The sequence below is a fragment of the Anolis carolinensis genome, chromosome 5 (genome assembly GCF_035594765.1).
Source record: "Anolis carolinensis isolate JA03-04 chromosome 5, rAnoCar3.1.pri, whole genome shotgun sequence".
Taxonomy (NCBI): domain Eukaryota; kingdom Metazoa; phylum Chordata; class Lepidosauria; order Squamata; family Dactyloidae; genus Anolis; species Anolis carolinensis.
Window position 1 is genome coordinate 149,608,172 of NC_085845.1, and position 19,692 is coordinate 149,627,863.

Below are 19,692 nucleotides of genomic sequence, written 5' to 3' on the forward strand. Positions count from 1 at the left end.
GGGGCTACAATAACATCTGCCCGCCGTCGCTACCACCTACGCCGGGCTGGAGCCTCGAACTTGTACTTTCTCAGCTGTCTTCTGCTCCCTTCGAACCGCTTGCCTCGACCGATCTACGCCTGCTCTCCTGGAAGTTGGCCTTTCTGGTGGCGATCACGTCGGCACGACGGCCATCCGAGCTCGCTGCCCTCAGAGTCGACGAGCCTTATCTTCGTTTCCACCATGACCGCGCTGTTCTTCGCCCGGACATTACCTTTCTTCCTAAGGTGGTGTCAGCCTTCCACCTCAACCAGGACATTGTCTTACCAGCTTTCTTCTCTAACCCCTCCTCTCCTCTCGAGCAAAAACTGCACCTTCTCGACGTTCGGAGAGCACTTCTTTTCTACAGGGATCGTACTAAGGACATTCGTAAGTCACAAAGACTCTTTGTCGCCTATGCCCAGGACAAGTTGGGTAATCCCATTTCTTCCCAAAGACTGTCCCACTGGATCGCTCAGGCCATTGAGTTGGCCTATGAACTAGCCAAGCGACCTCCCCCTCCTTCCATCCGCCCGAGGTCGACTAGGGGCCTCTCGGCGTCGACCGCCTTCCTTAGGGGTATTCCGCTTGACTCCATATGTAAAGCGGCTATCTGGTCAAACCCTCTCACGTTTGTCTCTCACTACAGGCTGGACAGTAAAGCCCTTAAAGACTCGGCCTTTGCAAGATCAGTACTCTCATCTTGCCTCTCCTGACTCTCAGACGTTTTTTCTCTTCATATTCACCCACAGGTGACTCTCTATACCTCTCCTTCAAGTTGGACGGGGTTTTTTCCCCATACCTGCCTCTAGGGATATGTGTTTTTTCCCATGATTGTATTGAGCAGTTGCTCTGTTGCTTTGTACCGCCTCGTTGGCCCTGGCGGATATGCCAAAGACCAAGATGTGTTTGTCCCTCTCCCCCTGGGAGAGCGTTTATATGCACTACGCAATTGTGTATTTTTCTCTATCATGTTTATTGAAAAATTCCTTCCATGTTATGTTCTTCTTCTATGATGCTCATGTTGCATTGCACTGGTCCTTTCGGACAATTTATTGCACTGGTCCCTTGGGACGGTTGTTTTTTCTATGTCCTAATAAACATGTGTTTGGACATTCACTGATTGTCGAGTTTGCCTTGTCCCACCATCCGGGACCTTAGCGTGTTAGTCTCCATTAGTGTGCATTCACAGAGTACACGAAGAAAAAGGACAGGTTGCTCACCTGTAACCATGTTTCTTCGAGTGTACTCTGTGAATTCACACAAACCCGCCCTTCCTTCCCCTCTGGCAAACCTCTCCCTTTCTCGTTGCCTTGGCGGCGTAGGAACTGGAGAGCGGGCGCCTGGGGCTGCCTTATATGCCCCTTGGGAAGGGGGGCGTGGTTACCGCCAAAATTTGAACTTCAGCTTGGAAGAGTTTCCGTCGGAACCTGCGCAGGCGCAGCTTCTCCATTAGTGTGAATTCACAGAGTACACTCGAAGAAACATGGTTACAGGTGAGCAACCTGTCCTTCTGAGCTCCCATAAAATGGTACTCAGAAGACAGGTGACATTTGTACAGGCAGTGGTCTGGAGTTCAAGGAACTGAAGGAGAAATGGGCAAAGTTCTCAGAGTGGTGGACAAAAGGTCAATCAGCATCTATATGTGGATCTTTGGATTTAAAGTGTCTCAATCTGTTTTTAAATCATTAAGGTGTAAAGCTTATTTATACGATTTTGTTTTAAACTGTTTACTGTGTTTAAACATTATTTGTAAGCTGGCCTGAGATCTTTTCACAGAGGATGGATTATAAATATTTTCATGAATAAATGACTGATAAGCATTTCTGAACTCCCAATTGTTACATAAAGGCAGCAATTAAAAGTGGTTTTCACATTTGATCATCTCTTCTCTCATTTCAGTTGCTGACAAAGTTGCCCCCTGTTGCGGCAACTCCACTTACTGGCTGTTAGCAACCAAGCACGATTCAAAGTGCTGGCTTTAGCCTATAAAGCCTTAAACAGCTCTAGTCCAACTGACCTCTCCGAACCTATCTCCCTCTATTAAATAGTTTGTAGATTAAGATCTTCCGGGGAGATCCTGCTCTCGGCCCCACTGGCCTCACAGGTGTGGCTGGTGGGGACGGGAGACAGGGCCTGCTCGGTGGTGGCCCCATGGCTGTGGAACTCCCTCCCAAGCAAAATCAGGTCAGCCCCCTCCCTCCTGACCTTTAGGAGACAGTTAAAGACCTGGCCGTGGAACCAGGCGTTTGGCCCATCATAGAAATATTTAAAGCTAAAGTAAATGTTGAAAGTACAATGACCCAGGACTGTTTACGGACAATGGCTATGTCTTTGTGTGATATATGATGTTATTTATGTGATGTGTTTAATAATGTTTAATGTAGGGGAGGGTCAACTTTGATGTTTTATACTGTTTTTTTATCGAGGACATTGAATTGTTGCCAACACTGTGAACCGCCCTGAGTTCCCTTCGGGGTTGAGAAGGGCGGTATATAAATACCGCAAATAAATAAATAAATAAAACAAATGTGGACCAAAATTTTGTGTGAACAGACCAGCGAGACTGGTTCTGATACTGTACAAAGTTCTGGGTCAAGCATATAATCTGAAGCCCTAGCTTCATTCAGTCTTAGTGTGCTCTTTGTTCCAGATAATTAAACTCAGTGTTCATGTCAAAGACAAAGTAGAACCCACAAGTCTTAAGAAACAAGGGAGTAGTGCAAACCACTAGCAGTAAAATTCTTGCGACTGCTCTAAAAATGCCAAACACTCCCAAATCTGCCTCTAAAATACACCAAGAATGAAATACAACATGCTGGGCACACAAAACAAAGAAAAATGGATTTCAAATGCTGCAGGTGTGAAAGCACATTTGAAAACCAAAATCCAATTAAAATATATTGATAAGTTATAGCACACTTGAACCCTGCAAACTCAGATTATTCTGAAGACAAAGGAGGGATCTTATATAAAATTCAAGAAAGCAGTCAGATTATTGGCAATGAACTGCTGAGAAAAAGCGTATGCTTTAATTCAATACACCAGCAGCTTTTAAATCTCAGTGTTCTTTTATTGATCTCAGAGCCTTGTCTTGCTGGGATGGATACAAATATTCTTGCTGTTCCTAATTATGCATTTGGTAACATGTTGCTACTTCAATGGAATTCTCAGGCTTTTCTTCACATTCTTGAAAAGAAATTGTATTCAAATTAACAAAACAGTAAAAAAACAGTAGTACAATGTTTTTATGGACTACTGCTACCACATCAATGGAACTCAGTCTTATTTGAACCCAGCCAACTGAACATTGTACTCAAGCAACCTAAAACCAAATTATGCCTTTTGTCTTTTTCCAGGTTATTGAGTTACACAGAACTCTGCAATCACATCAAATGGAAAAATGAAACAAAGAAAATGTGCCTTTTCAAATCATCTCCTTGTTCTGATTTCACAAAAGAATTAAGGTGAAATCAGAAAATTCAGCAGTAAATGTTTCTAAAATGATCATATACTGCATCCTTCCCCTCCATCTTCCCACATTATAGACAGGGTGAGGTGATTTATGACAGACACAATATTATTTCAAGCTGACAGAACGATGAAATAAAAGAGAAAGAGAGGAAAACATTGGACAGCTCGGGGCTAAACTGAGTGATAAACAGAAAAACATTCCCGTATTCCTTTGAAATGGCAAAACACTTATTCCCACCTTCTTGCCTTCACCATATATAAGAGGAAACTTCAGGTCATCCTCTTCAATGGTTTTGTATGCCCTGTGGGAAAACAAACAACATTTTATAAAGCTTGGACTTAATTATTGAGCGAGTTGTCTGACACTAGTTGGTATCATTATTTCTGTGTATTAATGCTGCATCTTTACAAAGGACTCATGATCCCCTCTCCAAGTATTTGTTTCCATAATAAATATTACAGATGAGCGCTAAAAAACACATAGTCTTTTGGCACTTTGAAGAATAACCAATGGCCTACAGCTCAGGTGCAGGAAGTGTTATGCATTGGAGGAAATGGAATGCAGTTCACAAAAAAATTGTTCTTATCTGCCTTTAAGTTGACTCCAATTTATGATGACCCTACAACAGGATTTTTGTGGAAAGATTTATTCAGAGAAGGTTTGTCATTGCTTTCCTCTTAGGTCCCTTCTACACTGCCTTATATCCCAGGATCTGATCCCAGAGTATCTGCTTTAAATAGGATTATATAAGTCTCCACTGCCAGATAATCTGGGATAAGCAGATAATCTGAGATTAGATCCTGAGATATAGGGACAGTGTAAAAGGGGCCTTAGGCTGAGTGTGTGTGACTTGTCCAAGGTTACCTGATGTTTCCATATTGGGATGGGGACTCAAACCCTGATTTCCCAGAGACCTAGTTCAACACAGACCATTATACCACATGAGCTACTCTCAAAATATATGACGTAACAAAATATGTTACTCCTTGATAAGATAAAGTGATTGAATCTATGGAGGCAGAATCTGTGGATGGGAAGACTGACTGTATGCCCCAAACAGAATTCTGGCCATTCCCTGTCCATTAAAGTTGTACTTTTTCATGTAAGCTTATAAACACATTCATTCAGCTATTGTTTCTCAACCTGAATGGATTCGTTAAATCAAGTGCGGGAAGATCATTCACACTTTAGCCACATTGCTTCAACAGGTCCATTGCGGTTTGGACTAGCAATTGGATACAGACCCTTCTATCTTTTTGTTTTAATAACACATAGGAAAAGAAACCGGAACACCCTGATTACCACAGCACCACCAAATAGTAGCAGCCAGGGCTGTAGCCAAAGGGGGGGGTGGTGGTTAGGGGTTCAACCCCCCCCCCCTGAATTTTTTCAGGTTTTTTTTTAACCTGGTTTACTTATGAATTTTAACTGGTTAACCAAATCCTCATGAGTGTCCACTGAAGTTTATCTGCCTTGAGTATCCACTGAAGTTTATCATTGGAACCTGGTTTCTAAATTTTTTTGCATTAAGGAACTACTCTTCATGATTCACAAAAAAATGTTTCACCTCCCCCCCCCATTTTTTTTCTGCCTATGGTCCTGGTAGTAACATTCCAAAACTACATTACATTATATTATTAATTGGTAGTGTTGACAAGCAGCAGAATTCTAAGATCATTTATGAGACAGCTCTTTAAAAAATATTAAAGTCTCAAACCAGGTCACTCAGTGCCATTGTGGCTAGTTTTGTGTAAAGACCTCCAGGTGATGAAAAATGAACCTGGCCACAAATTCTTCTAAGGGTGCACATACTGTAGTTGTACACTGCAGAATTAATGCAGTTTAACATCACTTTAACTGCCATGGCCCAGCATCACTTTAACTGCTAGGGAATCCTGGGATCTATAGTTTGGTGGGATATCAGCACTCTTTGGCAGAGGAGGCTAAAGATTTGTAAAACTACAATTTCTAGGATTCCATGGCACTGAGCCATGGCAATTAAAATGGTGGCAAGCTGGATTCATTTTATAGTGCAGAAGCATCCTAAAACAACCTTCTTTCACCTGCTGTCTATTCACTGGTATGCGATTCTCAAATTCCTCCAAACTAGCAGAGCATAGCTGGCTGGAACAGAAGTTGCAGTCTAATAAAGCTACAGGACACCAGTTTGAGAGAAACTGCCCTAAAAGACAGCTGGGATCTGTTAAGTGGCAGCTATTATTCTAAGCCTGGGAATTCAGAAAGAAGATCAAAATAAGCTATAAACAATTGTTTGCTAAACCTGCCCTATAGCATGAGCCTATGCATACACACATATTTCTTCTATTGGTCTCTTTTACACAGCTACAATCTGCTAGACTATTTCACTCGCTTTTAAGCAATAAAATGGTGTTAATGCTGTCTGTCTTATTTATGGGAAGAACACGGCGCATAAAGAATACTCTGCCACTGCTGTCATCCCATAAACAGGCACAGAAAAGGAAATCCTTTTCAAGTGGACCAGCATGACACCCCTCAAGAGATCTATTTATTTCAGAAGCAACAAACAATAAAATCACAGCTTAGTGGCAGGTTTCCAGTTTACTCCTTGTTTTCTCAGCCACTGCCTCTGAAATAACTCAATGGCTACTAAAGCATGACAAAAATGTATGTTGTAAAGGTGAAGCTTATGATCTAGGGTCTTTTAAAATTCCGCCAGCGCCACAGCATTCAGAAAAATAAAACACTTGGATCAGATAGAGTCATGGCCACACTTTGTAAAGTTGCTGCTTCCTTCTGCTGCCATCTATTCAGCATTTCTAAAGGGGTGTCCGACTAGACAGAGGTGCTCATTAAAGGATAAGTATATGCACAGATTTGCATTTGGTTTCAAATTGAGATGTAAAAATGGCAAGATTGAGCAGTTTGAGAAAGGAAGGCCAAACAAGTTAATTCTCAATGGAATGCTCTGAATTAAAAAGAACCAATTGAGAAGCTGATATTCAAGAAACCCTGGAGTGATACAGGAGGACCACCCACCAGCACTGTCCTGGGCAAAATACTGGAATATACTATGGTGTCTTTTCTTTCCTAGCCTGCCTGGGGAACATTTAGTTTAATACCTCAGACAGCTCCCTCCCCAAGTTTTTAACTTCCAAGATTTCATATTGACACTCTTAGATCAGATGCAGAAAACCATTAGCGGTACTCAATAGTTATAATGAAATATGCAGCTCAACATCAACTAAGGAATCTGGTTTTTTTTCACATAGACTTATAGAACATGTGTTTTTACACTGGCATTAGAATACCATTTAACTATTTTAAATCTTTGATTTAAATAAAGTGTACATAACAAGAAGATACTGTAAACACATTATTTGAAAAAGATGTGGCTGGGTTTCCCTCCTACTATGGGCATACAAGAGTTTCAGACTTTGGGTGCTGAAAATCCTACAAACATTATGATGGCTTTTCTAAAACATAAGTGAGAAATTGCACAATTGTTCACTTTAAAAAATTAGAACTCCTGCATTTGACCTTGTTAAAGGTGTACCTGGTCCAATACTTGCCTATTAGAATAATACTTGAAAGTTCCCAAGCACTAATTTCTAATTTCCTCTTGTTGTAATCTGTCTTCAGATTACTGCAAATGAGCTATTCTAAAGTTAGGCTGTGTCACCTTCATCCTCCAAAGGCTTCATTCTCTAGGATACAATCTTGTTCATGCACCACATTAGAATCTGCATGCAATTTCTTAGAAGAAAGAAATGGCAGAGGGAAAGGAAAAAGCCAAGCCAAGGCACAGTATGTCTTACAAACCAGCCAGGAACCCACAGTGGTGAAAAAACTAAATATCTGAAGCTGATATATAAATGTGAAGGCACTGAGTTGCTTTCATAACAGTGCATTTTAGAATAGTGAGAGTATACAATGGGTAAAAATGCAGTAAAACTGCACACATCTCTCAAGAAGGATCCCTACAAAAGTAAAAACTCAGCAGGCAGAACTTTATCTCTTTCAAGTGCTTTATTCAAAAAAAGGAGAAACAGAATAAACGTTTTAGTATTTAATTTTATGGGAGTAGGACATCCCTTTCAAGAACCATCTGCATGTTCCAGGACATATATACTCTGGCGGTGTCTTTTTTATGAGCTGCAAAACCATAAGCCGAGTTTGTAACAACATACATTCTAAAAAAAAGAAAAAAAAGAAACCCAAGCAGAATATACGTTCTACCAGTGAGCTTCAAAAAGATGGATCCAATTTGGAATTGCTATATCTCTGCAAATACGAACCACCCCTGAATGAATGAAACTCTTACTACTTGAAATGGTGAGGCACAGAATTTCAAATTATAACTGCTGTATGCCACTCCCAAACAATAAACAGTCCCTAGCCTCAGTCATTCCCATGTTGGTTACTCCATAAATAAGGTGCTTTGTAGTCTGCAGTTCGGCAAGACTGAATCTGTAATTTGGGTGCAATGTCATTTCAATGGTGTTTTGGCATTGATCCGCTAATGCCAAAGAACATTCAGCATTGGTAACAACAATTTGAGGAAACCAGCTGTTTTTTAAGAGTAAGTACATTGCTTTGAAATTGACTACATTGTTTTGAAACACCATGTATATAACAAGGTCAAGCAAATTTTGACTCTCTACATATTTGATACTTCAACTTCCAGAAGCTCAACTATTATGACCAATGATAAGAACAGGTGGACCGCTGCAGACCAAACATTTCGGAGGACACCTGCTTCAATTTTGGAATGACAAAGCTCAACTAGAGAAGACTTCCATTTGGCTGTTTATGTGGACTAAGAAATCAAAGCTAAGAACAAGCCAGCAAAGTAATATGCACTCGTGTGGGGAAAGGAGGGCTGTTCTTCAGTTTAGTTACTGCACGCAAACATATATTTATAAAGCAGGACAAGGAAATGGTACCCAACTGTTGAAACCACTCAAATGTTGGTTTTTTTCAGGGAGCATGTATTCTTGAGTAGTCACGCTAGAACCTTATCAATGTTACTGCAATTGTCATGTGTGAACATCTGTCACTTTACATGATACAAGCCCTTTGCTAAAGACACACATTTGGAAAGGAGAGTGATATACAGGAGCATTCTTATATCTTTACATTTGCCTACAAAGTGCTCTCACAATGAATCCCAATACAATCTATTTCATTTCATTTCTAGTTTATATTGTCCTAGATCAGTGGTTCCCAACCTTTGGGCCTCCAGGTGTTTTGGACTTCAACTCCCAGAAATCCCAGCCAGCTTACCAGCTGATAGGAACCATGGGAGTTGAAGTCCAAAACACCTGGAGGACCAAAGGTTGGGAACCACTTTCCTAGATCAATTCTTTGCATAAACACATTGTCCTCTCAAATTTATCAGGTTTCCTCCTCTGAATTAATGCTGTGCACATGTTTGCACATATTTGTGCACATGGTTGCACTTACTCCCTCCACTCCATTTATTCCACCTTGCCACATTAAAAAAGAGAGGAAGGCTTGAATGAAGATTCTGGAACAATATATGAAACTAATATCTAAGAGCAAGATGATAATTTCTGATAAATAAAATCGCAGATTATATCCCCAAATTTAGATGCATTTATTTCAGAGAGACCTCATTCCAGAAAGGATTTCAGAAAGGCTTATATAAACATTCAATACAGTAAAACAACATAAAATTTAAACACAAAAATAATTGATAGCACTAGAAAAATTAAATGTGCAAATTTTAAAAATGACAAATAAGCACAAAGATTGCATTAAAAAAGATTCCAGAGTTAGGAGAAGAAGACAAGGCACTCACTGGCAGGAGGAAAAGGTCCAGAACACTATACAAACAAAGTATTATTTTAATGAGGGCGATTTAACTTGTGTGCAAGGAGGACCACCCAGCTGGTTTCACAGCTGAATGGGAAATTGAACCAGAATTTCCCAAGCTGGCGGCATAGCCATGACAGGAGTGACATCCAGAATATTAAAGAGTTAAGAATACGTTGAATAGAAGTATTAAGGTAGAAATTAGAAGCAGGGATTTCAAAGTCTTTCCAATCTGTTAGAGGTGGAAACCCAAATAAAATGAAATAAAACACTACATGTATTTGGAAGTTTAAAAAATTAAATGGCAATACAAAGATTCACAGAAGGAAGCCCACTACCAAGATAAACAAGCTTTATATTGCTATTCCTTCTTTTGCAATTAGGCCAGGAAGAGGGGGGGGGGGGGGGGGGGGGGCTATTAGGCTTTTCTGATCTCTCTGCAACCAGTTCAGTCTACCCTTGCAACCTCTCTCTGTTCCTCTAGCATATAAGCTCTTAAGGGAAGGAAGAGCCATCCATCATTGCCAGGAGATGTGCTATACGCAGCAGGTTAGATCTCTTCCCCTGCTGTTCCTGCCTCTATAGCTTGCAAATCTTGGAAAGATGCAGAACATGCATGTTGTGAACAGCCATTTATCATCATTGAATGGTTTCCTATATAGAATCCACAGAAAACACACACACTTTGCTTGTATGTATGAAGCTGGGAAACAAAGAAAGGATTTGGGTTAATTTTGACTTTTAATTAAATCTTTTTCTGTCCATTTGTCATTTGCTACAAATTAATGGTCTGTACACTAAATAATTACACTTTACCCATATTTTGATCTAAAAGGGAATTTTATTTTGGCCTCATACAATATTACTCTATTCCACAAAATGTGAGGTGCATCAAATGTGAGGCACAACCTGTTTTTGAAGCTTCGATTTTGGAAAAAAGAATTTTCTTTCAATATTTTTCAGAATGTCCTCTGCATGCACATTTTCTTGTTTCCTTTTCAATCCAAAAGTCATCTTGTCTGCATGAGTCTATTTTACTAAATTTATGGACCCATTGCAGAGGCAAAGGAAGCAGCACTTAGTTCAGCCAGACCAGTAAACAGCTGTCTGGTTGAGGCTAAGGACGAAATGGTGATGACTGGCAGAGCTGTTTGTGGCTGAAGCCCTTCCTCCTTTTCTCCCTCTCCTGGAGATATTACAATGTAAAAAACTTTTCAAAAATGGTTAATCAAAGGCACCATCGTTTGCTAAGTTGCACCTCATTTTTGGAGCCCTAAAATGGGAAAAACATGCACCTTAGAAGTGCAGAAATGAATTACTTCAAAGAAAGCTCTCTTTCAAGATAATGGAGGTAAAGGTTGCTTTCCCACAAACTAGGAATTGATCCCATTCCCTTGCAGACACGCGAGACCTGCAGAGCTTGGGAAAGCTATTTTTCGGATGAAACTTCTTGTAGTCCAAAAATGTTTCTGAAGTCCTGCTAAAGTAAAATAAATATGATTGTGATTTTGGTTGAATATTCATAATATGTAGAAAGCCAATGTTACCATACAGAATATTCATTTGGGTTTGTATCGATTGAACGCAAGGTGCAAATGAGCAGGTTGAAACATAAAGTTGGCTGGTTGCCCATTTCCTTTTGTACCCTAGAGTCAAACTATCAGGGAAAACCACTTATCTGAGGAAGAGTAATAAGAGTAAGCTAATTAGACCGACTGGTGGTGGCTGACAGATAAATTCAGGTCTGGAAAAGGGAGACTGTCATTTTAAACACTGCCTTGGGATCTATGGCTAAGAAAATGAGGATTGCCAGTTGGATCTCTTTTTTATTATTGGGGAGCAGGATCCTCTGGAGAATAAAACTGGAGATTTCTGTAACAGAGCTTCTGTGTTCAATTCAATCAATCAATTTGGATTAAAGTGGATGGGAGGAGGCCATGTGAGAGTCTGGCGTTGGCTTCATAAAATATTCCGTGGCATTTCTCTATCTACTTATCCATTTCCCTGTCAGACTGCCTGGCTGGGGCTGTCAGTGGACATTGAGCAGAACAAGAAAGAAAACAAGAGCGCCCACAGCTACAATATTTGTTGAACACAACTTGCAAGTTAGACAAAGCAAAGCTCACATGAGCTGCCGCTTTTAGTCGAGGGGCCCTGGGAATGGATGTGTGTGTATGTATTTGACAACTAGAATTTCACAGCTTTGAAACTATCTGCAAGGGAGAAGTAAAGGTCAGCTCAGACCAAATGTTAAAACATATGCATACAAAACAGAAAACAAAGATTAGAACGCAGGTGTGTTTTTTTTAAAAAATGAGAGAGACTCAAGAGATTTCATCTATGTGAAAGCAAAAGCAATACCATGAAAACTGACTGCAACCCAAGAAAGCAGATAATACGGATACTAAAGAAACAACAGGGTTTGTTTCCCTTCATTTTGGAGAGGGGTGTATCATTTGTCCTGAGGGCTACAGCCTTGTTTGTTCAATAGAAATCTCCCTCTTATGAACACAAAGACATGATGCCTACTGGTGGCTAAATGGCATTGTGTAACAACAAAACAAGGAGCCCCCGGTGGCGTAGCAGATTAAACCACTGAGCTGCTGAACTTGCTAACCAAAAGGCCGGCGGTTCGAATCTGGGGAGTGGAGTGAGCACAACCTGTTAGCTCCAGCTTCTGCCAACCTAGCAATTTGAAGACATGCAAATGTGAGTAGATCAATAGGTACTGCTCCGGGGGGAAGGTAATGGTCCTCCATGCAGTCATGACGGCACATGACCTTGGAAGTGGCTATAAACAATGACGTCTCCCAACAGCAAGGCCAAACTATACAGGTTGTCCTGTCCAACAAGCATCAGCTTCATCTTTGCTTAGTTTACAAAATCCTTTCCCAGAAAGCACTCCTACCTATTTTAATTTATTTTGGTCATAGCTATATGATGCAGAATGCAAAGGGCATGAAGGACAGAGAGAAAGCTGTTTAAACCAGAACTAGAACATGTCAACTTCTTATATAGATATGACAAAGTAGAGAGATCAACCTAGAACCATCCCAGGCAGACGGTCCAGATGGGTAAAATGACTTTTTTTGCTGTCAGTAGTGACTTGAGAAACTGCAAGTCGCTTCTGGTGTAAGAGAATTGGCCAGGGGATGCCCGGATGTTTGACGTCTTACCATTCTTGTGGGAGGCTTCTCTCAAATCCCCGCATGGGGGGCTGGAGCTGACAGAGGATGCTCTCCCACTCTCCCTGGATTCGAACCACCAACCTGTTTGTCAGCAGTCCTGCCGGCACAAGGGTTTAACTCACTGCTCCACCAGTGGCTCTGGCAAAATGACTGATTTACAGAAAAAACACAGCAAAAAAGCAATTTCCTTAAAAATACACGTCGCTGCACCAACAAAGTCCAGCAGGGTGACCTGAGCACAATTTTGGCAATGCACCCTGTATGCATTATTTCTAGGCTAAATTGCTTTTTTATTGCTACTATAGCGCTATCACTATAATAGCAATAAAATAGCAATTTATCCTAGAAACTATTATCCTAGAAAACTATCCTAGAAAATATTGTTACTATTGTGCTAGCATGGAGCCCCAGGTAGCGCAGCAGATTAAACCGCTGAGCTGCTCAACTTGCTGACCAAAAGGTCAGCAGTTCGAATGTGGGGAGTGGGAGGAGCTCCCACTGTTAGCCCCAGCTTCTGCCAACCTAGTAGTTCAAAAACATGCAAATGTGAAGATCAATAGGTACCGCTCAGGCAGGAAGGTAATGACGCTCCATGCATTCATGCTGGCCACATGACATTGGAGGTTTCTATGGACAATGCCAGCTCTTCAGCTTAGAAATTAAGATGAGCACCAACCCCCAGAGTCAGACATGACTAAACATGTGCTAAACATTGTGTTATCACAGTGGTGGCATGGCAAGGAGACCAGGTTTGCCCACCTTTGGTATTTAAAGGAAGTCCTTATTTCGGAACAGACATTTTGACTTGATGGCAATGTGATGGCAAACATCTGTGCCCAAAAAGGGAACATATTCTTACCAGCCAGTCATGTTGAAGTCTCTGTAAAGCATTCTTTTTCCAACTTCCTTACGCTGAACCCTCCTTGGAAACTCCAAGTGTGTAAACTCATTTCCCAGCAAATGGGGCTGCATATATGCCTACCAGATTTAAAAGGGAAAGAAAATAAAGTGACAAAACCATCTTCCTTGAGATTCCCTCAAATTGTTGTTCTCCTGATGTTCAAAGAGAAATGCTAACAATAAACAAATGTCAATGAACAATATTCCAGAAGAATATGTAATTATAAATAGCTTTCCATGCCCATTTGGAAACACATTTTACCATTCTGCAGTTCTTGCCTTTTACAAACACTCAGCTTCTTTTGCTAATTATTTACAACTCAGAACAGCTTGTTTTCACATTTTGTACTATGCTGACCTGGTGGAAACCATCACCCTGTGGCTCTTCCACATTTCATCAAGTTTCTGGGCAATGCTAACTATATACTTGGAAAAGATGAGCTGCTAATTTAGCATCATCAACAATGCTTTTCTGCCCTCATGCCTTTCTCATGAAAGTGAGCAACAGCAATCAGTTTTCTTGATCTCTGAAAACAGCTGTTGCATTTAAGACAAAACTGAAACAGTCTACATTATAGGCACATATATGGTAATTTGCAAAGAATGTTGTTTAAGGAAGTATTGGTCTTGTCTCTTGAACCTCATAGAGGTTGTCTATGGAGAGCAGCTAAGATGCAGGGATGGAAAAGAGGTCTCCTCCCAAATTACTTCAGATCACAGTTCTCATCATCTCTCATCCTAAGCTATGTAGGCTAGTGCTGACAAGAACTGAGGTAAAAAAAATACATAGTTAAACATGTTTTCCAACTCAATGTAAAAATGTATGGCAAAGGAGATGGCAGAGGCAGGGAGCAACCTGAAGACTTAGTAAGACAATTGACACGAATGCTTGGGAAAAGGACAGGAATTATCCAATAGAAAAGAAAAAGAAAAGGAAAGTTTAATGTTTTAACCCATTTTTTGCATACAAATAAAAATATTAATCATATGAAGATGCCTGTTGGAAGATGCATTATCCTAGTCTTGAAAATAACAGCAGTAAAGCAGACAAAATAATTTTAGGAAGAGTCAAAGCGGGGTGACAGGTGTACAAAGTTCAGAAACTCCAGTTGGTTCAAAATACGGCAGCCAGACTGGTTACTGGAGAATACAGTACTTCAGTATTGATGTATATTTTTTAATTTAGTAATTTAAAGGAGTAAAAAGACATACAGTAGAGTCTAGCTTATCCAACATAAACGGGCCAGCAGAACGTTGGTTAAGCGAAAATGTTGGATAATAAGGAGGGATTAAAGAAAAGCCTATTAAACATCAAATTACATTATGATTTTACAAATTAAGCACCAAAACATCATGTTATACAACAAATTGACAGAAAATGCAGTTCAATACACAGTAACATTATGTAGTAATTACTGTTTTTATGAATTTAGCACCAAAACAGCACAACGTATTGAAAACATTGACTACAAAACCACTGACTACTAAAAGGCAGACTGTGTTGGATAATACAGAACGTTGGATAAGCAAAAGTTAGATAAGTGAGACTCTACTGTATATTTAAATCCTGTACCAAGCTTTTGGGATGTAGTACCTATGAAAACTTAGATCCTTTTAAGGTTTATAATCCTAAAGGGCATATTGTTTCACTCGTACTGAGAGGTGACTACATATTTGTTCTAAATGCATTGGAAGTGTTTCTCTAATGTGGTTTCACGCTTCTGGTATCTTCCCCATATTTTCTTTGAACATGATATCCATAACTCAAGCACATTTGCTACATATGGAGATGAAGTAAACAAACAAAGGTAAAGAAAAAGTTTGGGGAAGCGGCAAAAGTGTTTTTCAAATTGGCTGCTGTGATTTCCAATCCTAGCTGAAAGAACTTCAAAAGAGAAACCCGGGGCAAGGGAGAAGGAGAAGACCACCCTTCCAGGCTATGTTTTATCTTTCTTCAAGTAACACCCTACCCTCAAGATGATATAGATCATCTTTAATTTAAAAGGCAAACACGTTATTTTAAATATAGGCAGCATAAATGTAAAACTAGGATGCAGCATAAATATTTATTGCCGTTGCTTTGTATTCATCGCTGTGAATATCATCGCCCCTAAAGTAGTCTCTTCCTCTGAAACATTTTGTACTCTGGCAACGCAACATAACAGCAATGAAATCTGAGTGGAGACAAACATAGTTTCTTACTCCACCGCAACACTTTCTGCATTTACAGCCAACCAAATAATGTTGTACTCAGAGCAAGCATTTCCTAGAAAAGCGAGTAATCTGGTCTTTATGAGCCGGCTTCAATAAGACTCTGGTCACAGTGGGAGAGAGCACCACAGTTGAGGTGTTCTAGTTTTAAAGGGGACAGACAGAAAAAGCACATTCATTTCAAGCATCTAGCTGAGGTGCCACAAGACTTCTGTGGTGGAATTTAAGGTACAGGGCAAACTTGCCAAATATCTGAAAAGGGTTTTTTTTAAAAAAAAACTATTCTCACATGAGAAAACTCAAGATTAACATGTGGTATTTGGAACAACTGCCAAGTCTGGAAAGAGTAGTAAATAGGACTTTGTCAGTATTTTTTTTTCACTCTCTTATATATATGAGAACTATAGATGTTGAAGACCCTCTTTGCCAACCTGATTGTCATTTACTCATTACTTATCTATCTATATCTATACATATAGTTCATATATGTGTGTGTACAGATCAGTGGTTCTCAACCGGTGGGTCTCCAGGTGTTTTGGCTTACAACTCCCAGAAATCGCAGCCAGTTTACCAGCTGTTAGGATTTCTGGGAATTGAAGGCCAAAACATCTGGGGACCAACAGGTTGAGAACCACTGGTGTAGATATATGTATAAAGATATATGTATATGTATAAACCACTGAGCTGCTGAACTTGCTGACCGAAAGGTTGGCAGTTCAAATCCAGGGAGCGGGGTGAGCTCCTGCTGTTAGCCCCTGCTTCTGCCAACCTCGCAGTTCGAAAACATGCAAATGTGAGTAGATCAATAAGTACCGCTCTGGCGGGAAAGTAACAGTGCTCCATGCAGTCATGCCAGCCACATTATCTTGGAGGCATATACGGACAATGCCAGCTCTTCGGCTTAGAAATGGAGGAGCACCAACCTCCAGAGTCAAACACGACTAGACTTAATGTAAGGGGAAAACTTTTACCTTTATCTAGATATATGTATATGTATGAATGTCTATATGAATGATATCATGTATTGACTGACTGCTCTTATACTATCAATTTCAATATACAGTAGAGTCTCGCTTATCCAACGTTCTGTATTATCCAACGTAGTCTGCCTTTTAGTAGTCACTATTTTTGTAGTCAATATTTTCAATATATTATGATGTTCTGGTGCTAAATTGTGTAAATACAGTAATTAGTACATAATGTTACCATGTTTTGAACTTCTTTTTCTGTCAATTTGTTGTAAAACATGACGTTATGGTGCTTAATTTGTAAAATCATAACGTAATTTGACGTTTTATAAGCTTTTCCTTAATCCCTCCTTATTACCCAACATTTTCACTTATTCAACATTCTGCCGTTCCATTTATGTTGGATAAGTGAGACTTTACTGTACTTAAAATGATTTCAATTGGATGTTATAAAAATTAACAACAACTGAGTAGGTGAAAACTCTAAATCAATGACTAATATAAGCTCCTAGGACGCTTACCAGATACTGAAGACGCTGTCGCTCTGTTTCTGGAGTGAACTCTGATGACATCGGAATGACTTCTCCATTTCTGACTATTATGGCCCTGTAATAGCCAGAAGACACAGTGAGGAAATGCTGCACAGTCTCTTTAAGGGAAGACAGCTATTTTAAAAACTAAAAGTGACTTCTCATTCTATTCTGCAGAACAGATAAAGCATATTTTGTTTCTTCTCTCACTACTGTGAAAACAAAACACTTGGTCTATTTTGTTTACACTGAATGTTAGAAAAGATCTATTGACCCAAGGCGAACAACAGCACACATTCCTGAATACCCCTTTGCACATCTGACCCCTTTGGTGCCTTCAAATCCTCTGGCTTGAGATAGAATCATAGAACCATAGAGTTGGAAGAGCCATCCTGTCGAATCCTCTGCCATGCAGGAAAACACAATGAAAGCACCCTCGACAGATGGCCATCCAGCCTCTGCCTAAAAACCTCCAGAGAAGGAGACTCCACCACATTCCAAGGCAGCAAATTCCATGGCCAAACAGCAATTCCCATCAGGAAGTTCTTCCTAAAGTTTAGGTGGGATCTCTTTTTCTCCAATTTGAATCCATTGTTCCTTGTGCTAGTCTCTACAGCAGCAGAAGACAAGCCTCCTCCTCAATATGATATCTGTTCAAATATTGAAACATGGTTTTCATGTCTCTTCTCAACTTTCTCGTCTCTAAGCTAAACAGGTCTAGCTCCCTGAACTGCTTCTCATAGGGCTTGGCTTCCAGACCTTTTTCCATTTTGGAGACATTCTAGCTTGTCAATATCCTTTCTGAATTGTGATGCCCAGAACTAGACACAGTGTTCCAGGTAAGATCTGAGCAAAGCATAATAGATACAGCAGCAGATGAGTCAAGAAAGCTCCTGATTGGTTAAATATACTATAACACACCTACTTTAGCAGCAAATGGACACAGCAAAGCAAATATACTTTACACACAAATGGAACTAATGCAATAAACAGACAGAGAAAACGATGAAATTCACTAGGCAGCTGGAAAACAAATAAGCCAAGTATAGCTAGTGTCTATCATTTATATGCACAAATATGACACCGAATCACCTGTTGACCTATAGTGGCATAATGAATTCCATACCATTTTTTTTTCAGGCAATGAACATTTGTCTACAATATGTCTAAATATAGTCTACAGCACCTGATATTTGTTGGTGGGCTCCCGCCCAAATACTAGCAAGAGCTGACCCTTCATAGCTTCCAATAACAAACAGGATCTTGTACCTTTAGGGAATTTAGGTCTCAATACGGGCATACATCTCATCAGCCACATCACAAAATTCAGCTGAATTTCCTTACCATCCTGTTAAAAATCAGCCTCCCTAAGCTAATAATCCATACAAACAAAACTTGTCATATTTTTCAATGGCTACTTCAGACCAAAGCAGAATTCCTTCACAGAGCATATTTCTGTTTTCTACAAGTGAACTAGAAATGTGCATTTCCTACACAGAAGAGTATAAGCATGCAAGGTAAGGAACTGAAATGAGGCCCTGGGAAATTGGGGAAATAAAAGGCACAGAAGTGACCTGGAATGAACAAAACAATGTACTTTAGAAGAAGGAGTGAAAACAAGAGTTTCTCTTTACAAGGCATAAAGAGGGAAAAAAACATGTGTGACTCACAAAATCCATCTCACAGTAAACGTAGATGATCAGAGGGTAACAAAGGCAGGAGTAACACTCAGTTAAACAAAACAACTCAGAGCACATCTTAGTTATGTGTTCTATTTTAGTTGAGTCTAATAGTTGAGTCTATTACTCAACTTCGCTGTTTTTAATTCCGTGTTTTATTAAGTATGTTTTTATTTTCATAGGTTAATGTTTAAATTTTATAATTGGTGTATGTTTTTGTTTACTGATGTTTTGTTTATTGTCACTGTTTTTATCTGATACTATCTGTGAGCTGCCCCGAGTCCCCTTCGGGGGAGATGGAGGCGGGGTATAATCATAGAATCATAGATCATAGAATCATAGAATAGTAGAGTTGGAAGAGACCTCATGGGCCATCCAGTCCAACCCCCTGCCAAGAAGCAGGAAATCGCATTCAAAGCACCCCCGACAGATGGCCATCCAGCCTCTGCTTAAAAGCCTCCAAGGAAGGAGCCTCCACCACAGTTTATAAATAAACTTATTATTATTATTATTATTATTATTATTATTATTATTATTATTATTATTATTATTATTTTCTTTGCAAGCAAAACATTTGAAGTAATGTTTTAAGCAAAAGCTACATTCTAGCACAGTGCTTCTTAACCTGTGAGACCGCAGGTGTTTTGGCCTACAACTCCCAGAAATAATAATAATAATAATAATAATAATAATAAGACTATATTTATATACTGCCTTATCTCTCCCAGAGGAATCAGGGTGGTTTCCAACATAAGCAAAACATTCAATTGCCAATAGGAGACCATACAACAAAAGTAACATCATCAAACAAAAACATACAATCCTTCAGATGGGTTCAAGGTAACAATGGCCAGAATTTCAGAATGGACATGACCAACTATGAAGGGCTAGGCAAAGACTGATGTG

At 39.8% G+C, this 19,692-nt stretch overlaps 1 protein-coding gene across 2 annotated transcripts in view; it reads right to left on the reverse strand.

Moving 5' to 3' along the window:
- The window catches only part of ppm1h (protein phosphatase, Mg2+/Mn2+ dependent 1H), a 110,833-nt gene that overhangs the window by 15,243 nt on the left and 75,898 nt on the right, over nt 1-19,692 (reverse strand). For both annotated transcript variants that reach the window (XR_010006737.1, XM_062982550.1), the window contains exons 5-7: nt 17,099-17,183; nt 13,358-13,476; nt 3,731-3,794 (exon numbers count right to left, since the gene is read on the reverse strand). Coding sequence is in view for 1 of the 2 variants with exons in the window: in XM_062982550.1 (XP_062838620.1) it covers nt 3,731-3,794; nt 13,358-13,476; nt 17,099-17,183 (268 nt within the window). In the remaining variant the exon portion in view is untranslated. The remainder of the gene's footprint in view (nt 1-3,730; nt 3,795-13,357; nt 13,477-17,098; nt 17,184-19,692) is intronic.